Below are 10,395 nucleotides of genomic sequence, written 5' to 3'. Positions count from 1 at the left end.
ACCACCTCCATGGACTTTCCTGTTAGAGTGCCTATGTTCCATGTCCCAAATCTCAACCTTTTGTCACTTCGACCCTTACCTTTTCCTTTGTGAACTAGCTTATTTACCCTCGTTCGTTCACGAAAACGCGAGAACCCTTGCTCATTTAACACTACATCCGGGCACCGATGCAGCGGCTCTTGCTTTGACACCGTACTCGAGCCATACGGCGCGTTACTTCCGGGTAACGACCTAGCTTTAGCGCAATAATGTCTTTGATTCATGTCATGGAGGGTTCGGCTATATTTTTACGTTGGTTGCCGAAGATCTAACACAACCCTCCTCCTTTATCCGGGCTTGGGACCGGCTATGTACCGCAAGTGTAACATAGGCGGAGTTACAAGACAATTCACACATACACACGCGAAATGTTTTCAAACTCTTTAATAAACTAACAGACGCACTACCATTAAGATGGCAACACGAAAGTAGGGGGTCGTTTAATTTTCTTTCTAATAATAATATTTTCTTTTAAGCTTATTGTTAATTCTACATACTATATATTATTACGCTTTTATTTTCGGCAGCACCAACTTTAATTTGATATTTGATCTTAATAAGAAGGATTAAAAGGAAGTATACTTTTGTTAGGGAAACTAGATTATGATTTTGAAGTAGTAAACAAAAAAATTAAACACACTTATGGTATTGCAGCCCATTTCTTCGATCTTTTCTATAAGGCATTTGAATTTCTTATAAAACGGATTAAATTAAAGGAAAGAACAGTTCGATTAGTATGGAATACTTAGGAGAGTATAAGTACTATGTCCTACGCGTATATACTTGTCAAGTTATTATAGGTCTACGTCAACATGTCAATTTTGGTAGATGAAAAATATTAAAAGTGAGGACGCTAGGACCTTGACCAATTCTGATTTCTGTATACAGCTATGGCCGAAACTTTTAAAGAGGCGTTTTCTTGTGAATTCATATAAGGATTTGAGCGTATTCACGCGTCAAAACGGGTTAAGACTTATGATTGCATGGATGTTTGGATGTCGTTAAGTTGATAAAAAAAAAAAATTTAACAAAATAAATATTATTGACAAATAAAAAATTTTTTTTGTATGAGATATTTAAACATAAAATTAATTTTACTTTTATAAAATTTTAAAAGAATAATTTTAAAAAGAAATTTTCTTAGAAATTCACTCAAACAAATCTTACAACTTGTTTACTATGGTTTCTGATTTTATTTTTTTGTTTCTATTATAAAATATTTATGTGTTGTTTTTTACACATTTTTCAATAAAATATTCAAAACCATTAAAATAATGAAATTTTTTATAATAAAATAATTAAAATTTTCACAACAACATAATTAAATTTTTACTGAAAACCAAAAATGAACAATTATTATATTTTTGTAATTTTATTTATATTTTAATTATAAATGTAAATCTAATTTAATCATATTATTTATAAAATTTGATCATAAATATTATTTTTGGACCAACTAGAAAGGATATATAGATGTGTATTTAAATTAAATGTTTTTATAATTTATGCATAACTATTGGTAATACATGCTATAAGAAATGGAATCAATAGAAAGAAACAAAATGGGATAAGGGTTGGCTTTCGGAGTGTACAAAGTGTTGATCAGTACTATCTATCCTATGTATATTAGAATAAAATAAAATAAAATGTGGATAAATAAAATATCAGAAATTGTATGTTCTCTCTAGAAAGAAAAATTTGGTGCAAGATTGTCCATTTGTGTTTATCAGAGGACATGGCATGCAAACGTTAGTCTCATGGTTTCCAATGCATTAATTAATAGTCATGAGAAAAATGTCCATAGCTTCTGCCTCAAGTATTATTGTTGTTTCTTTGTCTTCCTTCCGATCCGTTCTTGTGTTGGTCTTTCATTAGTCATATGTCTCTTTCTTTATCCCTTTTCCTTAATTTTTTAGTTGCGGCTATACCCTAGAAGCAACCATAAGCCATACCATAAGTTGCCACTGGCATACCATTTTAATTCTCCCTCCTTCTAGGTTTCCTTCTTTGGGATTATCAAATACGCCAGACAGCGACAAAAACAGCACTTTAATTTGTTTTGGTTCATTGGATAGTGGATACCATTATAGTACAGGATATCCAAGATTGACCGTTTATTGAATTGGGCTGACTCACCAATCCTATCTTGCACTTTTTTGGGGTCATGGGGCCTAATTAAATAATAATAAATATATATGAGTTGGTTTGGGCTCCACTGAATTGGTTTCTGTTAAAATACGTACCTATCATATATATGGCAGTATGGGTTATGTTGGAATTAGATTAAGTTTTTCAAATTTAGTTTCACCCAATAAAAACTCAATTGATGAACTCACTCTTATAAATGAATTTGTCATTCAAAATAAAATAAAATTAATTTTACTATATTAGAAATTTCGCATTAACTTGATTTATAGAAGTAATTATTAGTGTCAGATGTTTCAGTAACTATATTTACCATAGTATTTTAAAAATGAATTATTATTATTAAAACTAAAATAATGTTTTTTTATTATTAAACAGTGTTTTTTAAAAAAATATTATTTAAAAAATATTATCAAAATATATAAAAAAAATGTAACTTTAATTTTAACCATACTTATATAATCACCATAGCTATCCTATCATAATCATATTAAAATTCATATATAGACTTAAAGTTAAGTATGGTATCTGGCTTCCAGCTATACCTAATGATTTCCTGAAAGAGGTTTTTAACTAGATCCAAAGCAACTCCATATAAAATTATAAATGTTTAGGCTGAGAAAGTCATTTTTCCTAATTCTGCCTGATCAAGAGTGTCTCCAATCCCTACCGCTACAAATGAATGAACAACCTTGTCCTAAGTCCTAGCTTTATTTCCATTTATACTTATATTTATATTATTTTATTTAATACGAATTAAACCAACATTTAAGGGAAAAGAAAAAGTAGCACACCTTTCTCTCTAGAATTCGGAATAAGAATGAAACGGTATACTGTGCCAAGCCTTGTGAGGATAATATTGCGTCGCACCACACGGAACTTGAATTGAATGAATGAAGGAAGATGGAAATACCCGATCTGCACGTGTATGACCCAACCGTGTCTTTCAGTTGCCACCTATGACTGTTTCTTTATTTCACCACATGTGCACCCAAATGGATAGTAATGTAAGAGTTTAAATGTTATATCTTGATTACTTAAGTTATTCAATTAAAATGTTGTCTTAGATTTTTAAATTAGTTGGTAGTTAATTTTTATGTGATAACTGATAATACATGTTAAAGAACATTTATACTAAAATTATTCATAAAATTTAAATCCATATTTTTAATCACAACGTAAAATTTAAGTATATTTTATAACTTTAGCAATTAAATCCAATAAATAAATATTTTTTGTTGTTTAATAAATATTTCATTTTATGAATAGTTTGACTGCCTATTAAGAATTATTAAACACAAATAAATAGCTTAAATATTCACTTTAACATTATTTAAAAAATTAATAATTTCACAAAGAATGAGCCATGAACTAGTCACTTTTGTTAAAATAAAAAATTAATAAAATGGTTCACATCTTCATTGAATTACAGTTTTAATCGGTATTTTATTATATTTTATTTCGTTTAAATAAATTAAGCATAAAATAAATTAAAATAATTTTGTTAAAATAAAAATTATGAACAAAATATTCATTACTATTTTAAAATTATATTTACATTAAAAATTATTTTAATGAATCTTTGACAGATTAATTAATTAATGTATGTTAAATCTACAATACCAAATATTTCATTATTATTAGAAAAATATCTAAAAATAATAAAATTTATTTTTTATCATTACTTTTAATTATTAATCTAATATTTTATTAACATCTTTTTAATTTATATTTTTAAATAATAATAACTAAATAGTCAAGATCAATAAATTCATCATCTTATTATTAGTGCCACATCATCGTGTTTTGCAACCCATAAATACTCACACCAGTTGCCATTTTAAAGCAACTCATCATTCTTTTCTCACCTCCAAAACCACAAAAAAGACCTTTCACTTCATTCACAGCAAAAGAAAACAAGAACAAACTCATTACTACTTACTTATTTTCCTTTAGTTTCAACAACAATATATATTAAGTATTAACTGCGGCAACACAAACATGCAGAAAACGACCTCAAACAACAAATTCCGAAACGGCATGGATTTCTTCCGGCACGCAAAGGCGGTGCGCCTCCGCAGCCACCATGACAAGTACCTCATAGCGGAGGACGACGAGGAAACCGTTACGCAGGACCGCAACGGTGCCTCCAAGAGTGCCAGGTGGCACGTAGAGTACGTGGACAGTTACGACAACATAATCCGCCTCAAAAGCTGTTACGGAAAGTACCTAACCGCCTCAACAAACCCGTTCCTCCTTGGCATGACGGGGAGGAAGGTTCTCCAGACGCTACCTTCCAGATTGGACTCTTCAGTTGAATGGGAACCGGTTAAGGACGGTGGGCGCGTGAAGCTGAAGACGCGCTATGGGAACTTTTTGAGGGCAAATGGTGGTGTTCCTCCGTGGAGGAACTCCGTGACTCATGATATTCCGCATAGGACGGCCACGCAGGATTGGGTTCTTTGGGATGTTGATGTGGTGGAGATTCATGTTCGTCACTCTCCGACGACTCAGAAGAATGAAGAGATGGCGGCGGTGCTGGAGAATCTCAAGCAGCCTTCTGCTCCGCCGTTGCCGAGGGCGGAGGAGGAGGAGGAGAATCTTGATGAGAGGTTTGGAATGAGCAACGCCCCGTCATCTCGTAAGCACGCCAAGTCTGGAAGCTTCTTGAGGCAGGTATGAGTTTTAAGTTTCAACTTGCAAAATCTTTTTTTGTTGGAATTGGTTAAATTTTATTTCATTTTTGTGAAAAGTTATTAAATCATGAGAGAAGTCTTTGCTTTGTGTATGAGTTATATAAGATTTTTATATGGAAAAAGTTATTTCTAAGCTTAATTTTGTGTCTAATGGTTAGTCATTTTTTATTCCGTAATACCGTATATATGAATTTTTTATTTACTTTTTATATATATTTATATTAAAAAATTACATTATTTCTTGTTTGTTATTATTTTTTTATGTAATAATAGATGCGTCAAGTACTTAAAAGTTGTGAATTTTACTTTGGAAACACGCATTTCAAGTATTATTTCTTATTAAAAATACTATTTATGTATTAAAATTCGATTATCAAATTAGTTATTATATATTTATTATATATTTTATTTAATTTATTTTTTAATGTGTATTCTATAAGAATAACTTATTTTTAATATATACTTAGCATGATTGTTTCAAATTAGATAATAAAATTATAAAAAAATTTAGGAAATCAAATAGGGATATAACTAAATCAATCAATTCTCTTTTATTTTTAATTTTGAAATAAAAAAATTAAAGTAATAGAGGTTTTTTTTTATAATAAATTTATTTTTCAACTAATTGGCTCCTAATTAGCTCATTCCTAGTTAGTTTCTAGTGGGATCGAAACACTATATTCTAAATTATATATAGATGTCTCCACGCATAAATTATTATTACATCAAGATGAAGAACAATCACGAAAATTATGCATTTTGATATAAATGGTACCTAGCTAGCTAGTTATAAGAATTTGTTTGATTGTATTGCTTCCGGTTTTTGCTAACATTCATGTTTGGTTTTTGATCAGTGGAGTAATATGAGTGGCGGGTCGTCACCCAAGGTGGAAGGTAGAACCATATACTACCATGTTGCTGAAGACAATGGAGAAGTAACTGATGAAGGTGCAGGGTATTCCTTGAATTTCAAGGGTAATGGAGTTGAAGAATTAACTCGTAAGTTTGAGGAAGAGACAGGTCTAGAGGGTATCATTGTGTGTAATAGGAGTCCATTGAATGGAAAACTATATCCTCTTCGCTTGCAGCTTCCTCCAAACAATGTCACCATGCAAGTTGTCCTTGTTCTTCCTTATTCACAAGGTATATATGTATCTTCAATTTCTTCTTTGACTATCTCTTTTCTTTCTTCATGTTTAATCTTGAATTCTGCATGCCTAATTGATCCATTCGACCATTTTCATCAACATGCTTTCCAACTCATTTGTTGTTCTGTTCTGTTTTCCAACCTATCATGCGTATCAGGAATGATTGGCAACTATGAATGAATTATTTTCTTATTTTTTGCATCCCTAGCTTTCCCAAACATATAATTAACTGAATTTGCATGTCAAGCTTATACTAGCTTGGATGCTTCATGCTTGCATTGCACATTAGAATACCTTTTGTTCCATATATTTTGTTTACCTTAGCTTAACATTTGCTTTCTTTTGTGTTTGTTTTTTCAGTGGCAAGAGACTTTGAGGCACAAGGTTTAATTTGAGAAGCCTATGATTATTATTATTATTATTGCAGCACATCAAGGCCTATATTATCCGTATGTATATACTGATCATTGCATTTATGAAGCAAAATTCATCAAGGCCCTTTGGAAGCTGAGGATTGAAATTATTGTAGGCAATGAAACAGATCATCATTACTGCAATATCAATTCATCAATGGCATCCAACGGGTCATCGGGGATTCTGATGGTGGATTTTGTTTGAAACTTCTCTATTTTCATTAGGTTTAGATTTAAGTATAAGCATGATCTTCATTTGGATTCAGGATTTTGTATTGCTTGAAGGTTGTATTTTTTAATTATTTTTTTGGTGATTCGTGATTTTTCTCTAGGCAGTGGTCATAACTCATAAGGCATGTAAATATAAGTTTTGTCAGAAATTAGAGGCAGACTTTGGTGAAAAAGGAGAATGAATTAAGTAAGTTTGTTATATCCTGCGGAATTGCGGATGCTCTTCTTTTTATATCATAAATATTTGATTATGATTTGTAGACTCTACAAGAATTAAAAATTAATTAAAATGATCCAACACCAAGTGAATACAAATAATAAATTTGTGTCTTTTAAGAGTATGTAATGATTTCTCCATATTATCATAACGAATTTGGATCCTATCATTACAGCATTATTAAATTACACGGAGCTCAATGCAATTTGAATTCACTACTAGGAAATCAATAATTATATCAATCATATATGGGATTGCACCGAATCCAGTTGGCTGGAGGATGAGTTGATACAATCTAAAAGAGATCACATGAATAATGTTGGCTTGGGTCGAAAGGGTTCGACCGCAAACTCACTAAGAGTTCGTCAATGGTGGGTTGAGTTTGATGAAAGCTTTCCAGGAGAAGTTGATATGGAAAAGAGATTGAATTTTAATGTTTTCCTTTTGTGCCGGATTTGGATTACAAGAAATGAAATTGTGTTTGCGCAGAAACAATCCTCCCTTGAAAAGGTTCGCAAATTTCAATTTCTCTTTTTATGTATTACTCTCTCTAGAAACTAGTTTTATGCAATGAAGACAAAAACTTTATTAGCTAATATCCGTAGACCAAGATCGAATTTAGAATACACACCCATATTGTGTTGAAATGATTCCAATTATATATGCAACAAGAGAGTTTTGTTGATATAAGTTACAAGATTTAACCGACTTTGAATTATTAGCCGCAGTGTAAAGGCTAAAAAGGAAAGTTGGTTTGCACCAGCCGGGAATCGAACCCGGGTCTGTACCGTGGCAGGGTACTATTCTACCACTAGACCACTGGTGCTTTTGGAAATTTATAAAAGACAAAAGGTAAATATTTGTTACAAAAGAGTACAACCTCGTTAAGTGCTCCGTTTTTGTGTCACTGTCCCCTTGTAACCTCGTTAACTCCTTCTTCTCCTTATCTTCCTCCAAACCTTTTTCTACTAATGACAATTTGAGAAGAGCGAACCAAGATTACTCCCTTGCTTTAATCTTATCATCATTTCGTTCCCCTCAAAGCTTAAAACTTTTGCAATTTCACTTGCACACTGGTAGTAAATAGTGAGTGTTAGTTACTATTAAGCATTAACCCAGAAAAGAGAAAACTCACAGAATGTGATGATCAAGTTTCTGCTCTAGTTCTAGTGTTGTTCTTTCTCCTATCTCATATAAACAATAAAACCCTTCATCATCTTTGTATCGGTCTTCAATGGCTGCCTCAGCTTTGGCACTAGCATCATCTACCTTCCCATTATGTTTAAGAAAGCCCTATCAAAGGATTTCACTTTACAATGCCCGTTCCTTCATCTTACATGGAAAACAATTCCTTCCTCACACTCGTACGAACCTTGAACCTTCTTTTCATGTTAGAACCCCTCTTGCGGCTGTTCCTTCTTCCTTGCTCCAAAGGGGTGGTTGTGCTTTTTCTTCGGAGGAAGATGATGATGGGGATGATACCAATGATAAAATTGAAAAGTTTCTGCATTTTGAGGATAAGCCAATGAAATTCGCTTTGCTGGTTCTGTTTTGGGCTTCTGCCTCACTGGCTTGGTTTTCTTTTTCAAAAGATGCTAATGCTGCTGTTGCTGCTGCTTCTGACTCCATTAAAGCTTCTGGCTTTGGGTTAAAGGTTGCAAATTGGTTGAGGAAATTGGGTTTGCCTGATGGGGTTGTTGTGTTCACACTTGCCACTCTTCCTGTTCTTGAGCTTCGTGGGGCTATTCCTGTTGGTTACTGGATGAATCTCAGCCCTTTCACTTTAACGCTTTTGTCCATTCTTGGGTTAGTCCTTTTTTTCATGAGATTATATAATTTCTGCATTGCGGCGCCATAGTGACTGAACTATTAGATATTCTTGAGATTCACTCCTATTATGTAACCCTTGTAAGCTTTCTAGAATTTGTCATGGTTGTTTGGATGAATTGTGATTCGAGATATTCATGAATTTTCCTCCACTTATGCAACTTATTTGCTATTACTTGTTAAAAGGATAACAATAGGAGTGTTAGTTAGGAATTGTTAAGAGTTTTGTTATGACAGTTATTGGTAGTTAGTGTGAGTCATTCGTTGAGTAAGCTATTCTTAGCTCTATATAATCCATCTCTATAACTACACTCATTGACTGAGAATCAGAATACACAATCACATTTACATCACTCATCTTTTTTTTTTTCTTTCTTTCCTTTTTTCTCAGTCTTCTTCAACCTGTAGCCATTGTTAAATTTAACTCGCCATTCTGGAATTTCTCATTGGTATTTCTTGAATGAATGTGTATTGTTCGCTTTAGTGTGATATTGATTCTGATACAAGAGGTGTTTGCACCCTCATGTTGAACAGTTATATTGAGTGTATATTGTCTCTGGTAATTTTATTTTATTCTTCTAGAGAAGATTTTAATAGTCAAAACATGGGTTTGGGAGTTTAGGATATGCTGCCGCAATAGTCAATACCTGTTGCCGTAACTTACTTTGACTCACTCTCAGTTTATAGTTCAACATAGAACATATCTCATCTTGTTCTTTAGATTTAGATCTAAGTTATCTCTGCTCTGTAAGTGTTGTTTGGCTATTTCTATGAATGAAATGTTTTTCTTATGTCAAAGGTAAAAAAGACTGACTTTTGGTAATGCTGGGAGTACCTACATTGTTTACTGAACAAGCTTTATTGCCATTGATGTAGGAACATGGTCCCTGTGCCGTTCATCATACTCTACCTTAAAAAATTTGCATCATTCCTCGCTGCGAGGAGCTCTACCGCTTCACGATTCCTTGACATGCTGTTTGAGAATGCCAAAGAGAAAGCCGGTCCAGTCCAGGAGTTTAAGTGGCTTGGTCTAATGCTGTTTGTAGCAGTTCCTTTTCCTGGAACAGGAGCATGGTCCGGAGCCATCATAGCATCCATCCTTGATATGCCATTTTGGTCTGGTGTATCTGCGAATTTCTTCGGCGTTGTCTTTGCAGGGCTTCTGGTAAATTTGCTAATGAACCTTGGTCTGAAGTATGCGATTGTTACCGGTATCATCCTTTTCCTTGTTTCCACATTCATGTGGAGTGTCCTCAGAAATCTCAGAAAAGGTTTGAGCCCTTCAAATTGAAATGAAATATTTTATCTTCCTCTATCAACACAGAGAGTTGTTGAGTGTTTTGTTATACACTCTTTTCCTCTAGTATTTTTGTGAATGTATATTTGCATAACAGAGCCTACTAGTTCAATAATTTTCAAAATCAATATTAAACAGTGCTATCTGCAACCAACCTTTCTCCTGATGTCTTTAAAGTCTTGGTTTTTAGGTAAGATTACCGGATGTATCCTTTATTTGTGGAGGGAAAATTGATTGAGATTAAAATTGACTTCAAAAATTTTTAAATTTTCTTTGTTATAATCAATGATATGCTAACACAAAAGAGTTTTGACTTTTGACCTCTTGGGTGGTTGTTGTGGTAGTCAGAACTCCTTGATTGGTTTATGCTATCTAAGTCTAT

General features: G+C 32.8%; 2 protein-coding genes and 1 non-coding gene across 3 annotated transcripts in view; 2 read left to right on the top strand and 1 right to left on the bottom strand.

Moving 5' to 3' along the window:
- LOC107489118 (uncharacterized) overlaps positions 1 to 6,904 on the top strand; it is an 11,308-nt gene extending 4,404 nt beyond the window's left edge. The window contains exons 3-5 of the mRNA XM_016109886.3: positions 4,192 to 4,860; positions 5,735 to 6,023; positions 6,389 to 6,904. Of these exons, the coding sequence (XP_015965372.1) occupies positions 4,192 to 4,860; positions 5,735 to 6,023; positions 6,389 to 6,423 (993 nt within the window). The 3' untranslated portion in view covers positions 6,424 to 6,904. The remainder of the gene's footprint in view (positions 1 to 4,191; positions 4,861 to 5,734; positions 6,024 to 6,388) is intronic.
- A 740-nt stretch (positions 6,905 to 7,644) lies between these two features.
- TRNAG-GCC (transfer RNA glycine (anticodon GCC)) lies at positions 7,645 to 7,715 on the bottom strand. Its single transcript has one exon. It is a non-coding gene; the product is annotated as a tRNA-Gly (tRNA).
- Positions 7,716 to 7,833: 118 nt separating this feature from the next.
- LOC107489117 (uncharacterized) lies at positions 7,834 to 10,148 on the top strand. The gene is made up of 2 exons (XM_016109884.3): positions 7,834 to 8,695; positions 9,593 to 10,148. The coding sequence occupies exons 1-2, from the start codon at positions 8,124 to 8,126 to the stop codon at positions 10,005 to 10,007; spliced, it is 987 nt and encodes a 328-aa protein (XP_015965370.1). The 5' UTR covers positions 7,834 to 8,123; the 3' UTR covers positions 10,008 to 10,148.
- The last annotated feature ends 247 nt before the right edge of the window (positions 10,149 to 10,395 follow it).

Source organism: Arachis duranensis, chromosome 5 (assembly GCF_000817695.3).
Source record: "Arachis duranensis cultivar V14167 chromosome 5, aradu.V14167.gnm2.J7QH, whole genome shotgun sequence".
Lineage (NCBI taxonomy): Eukaryota > Viridiplantae > Streptophyta > Magnoliopsida > Fabales > Fabaceae > Arachis > Arachis duranensis.
This window is presented reverse-complemented; position numbering and strand designations above follow the sequence as displayed.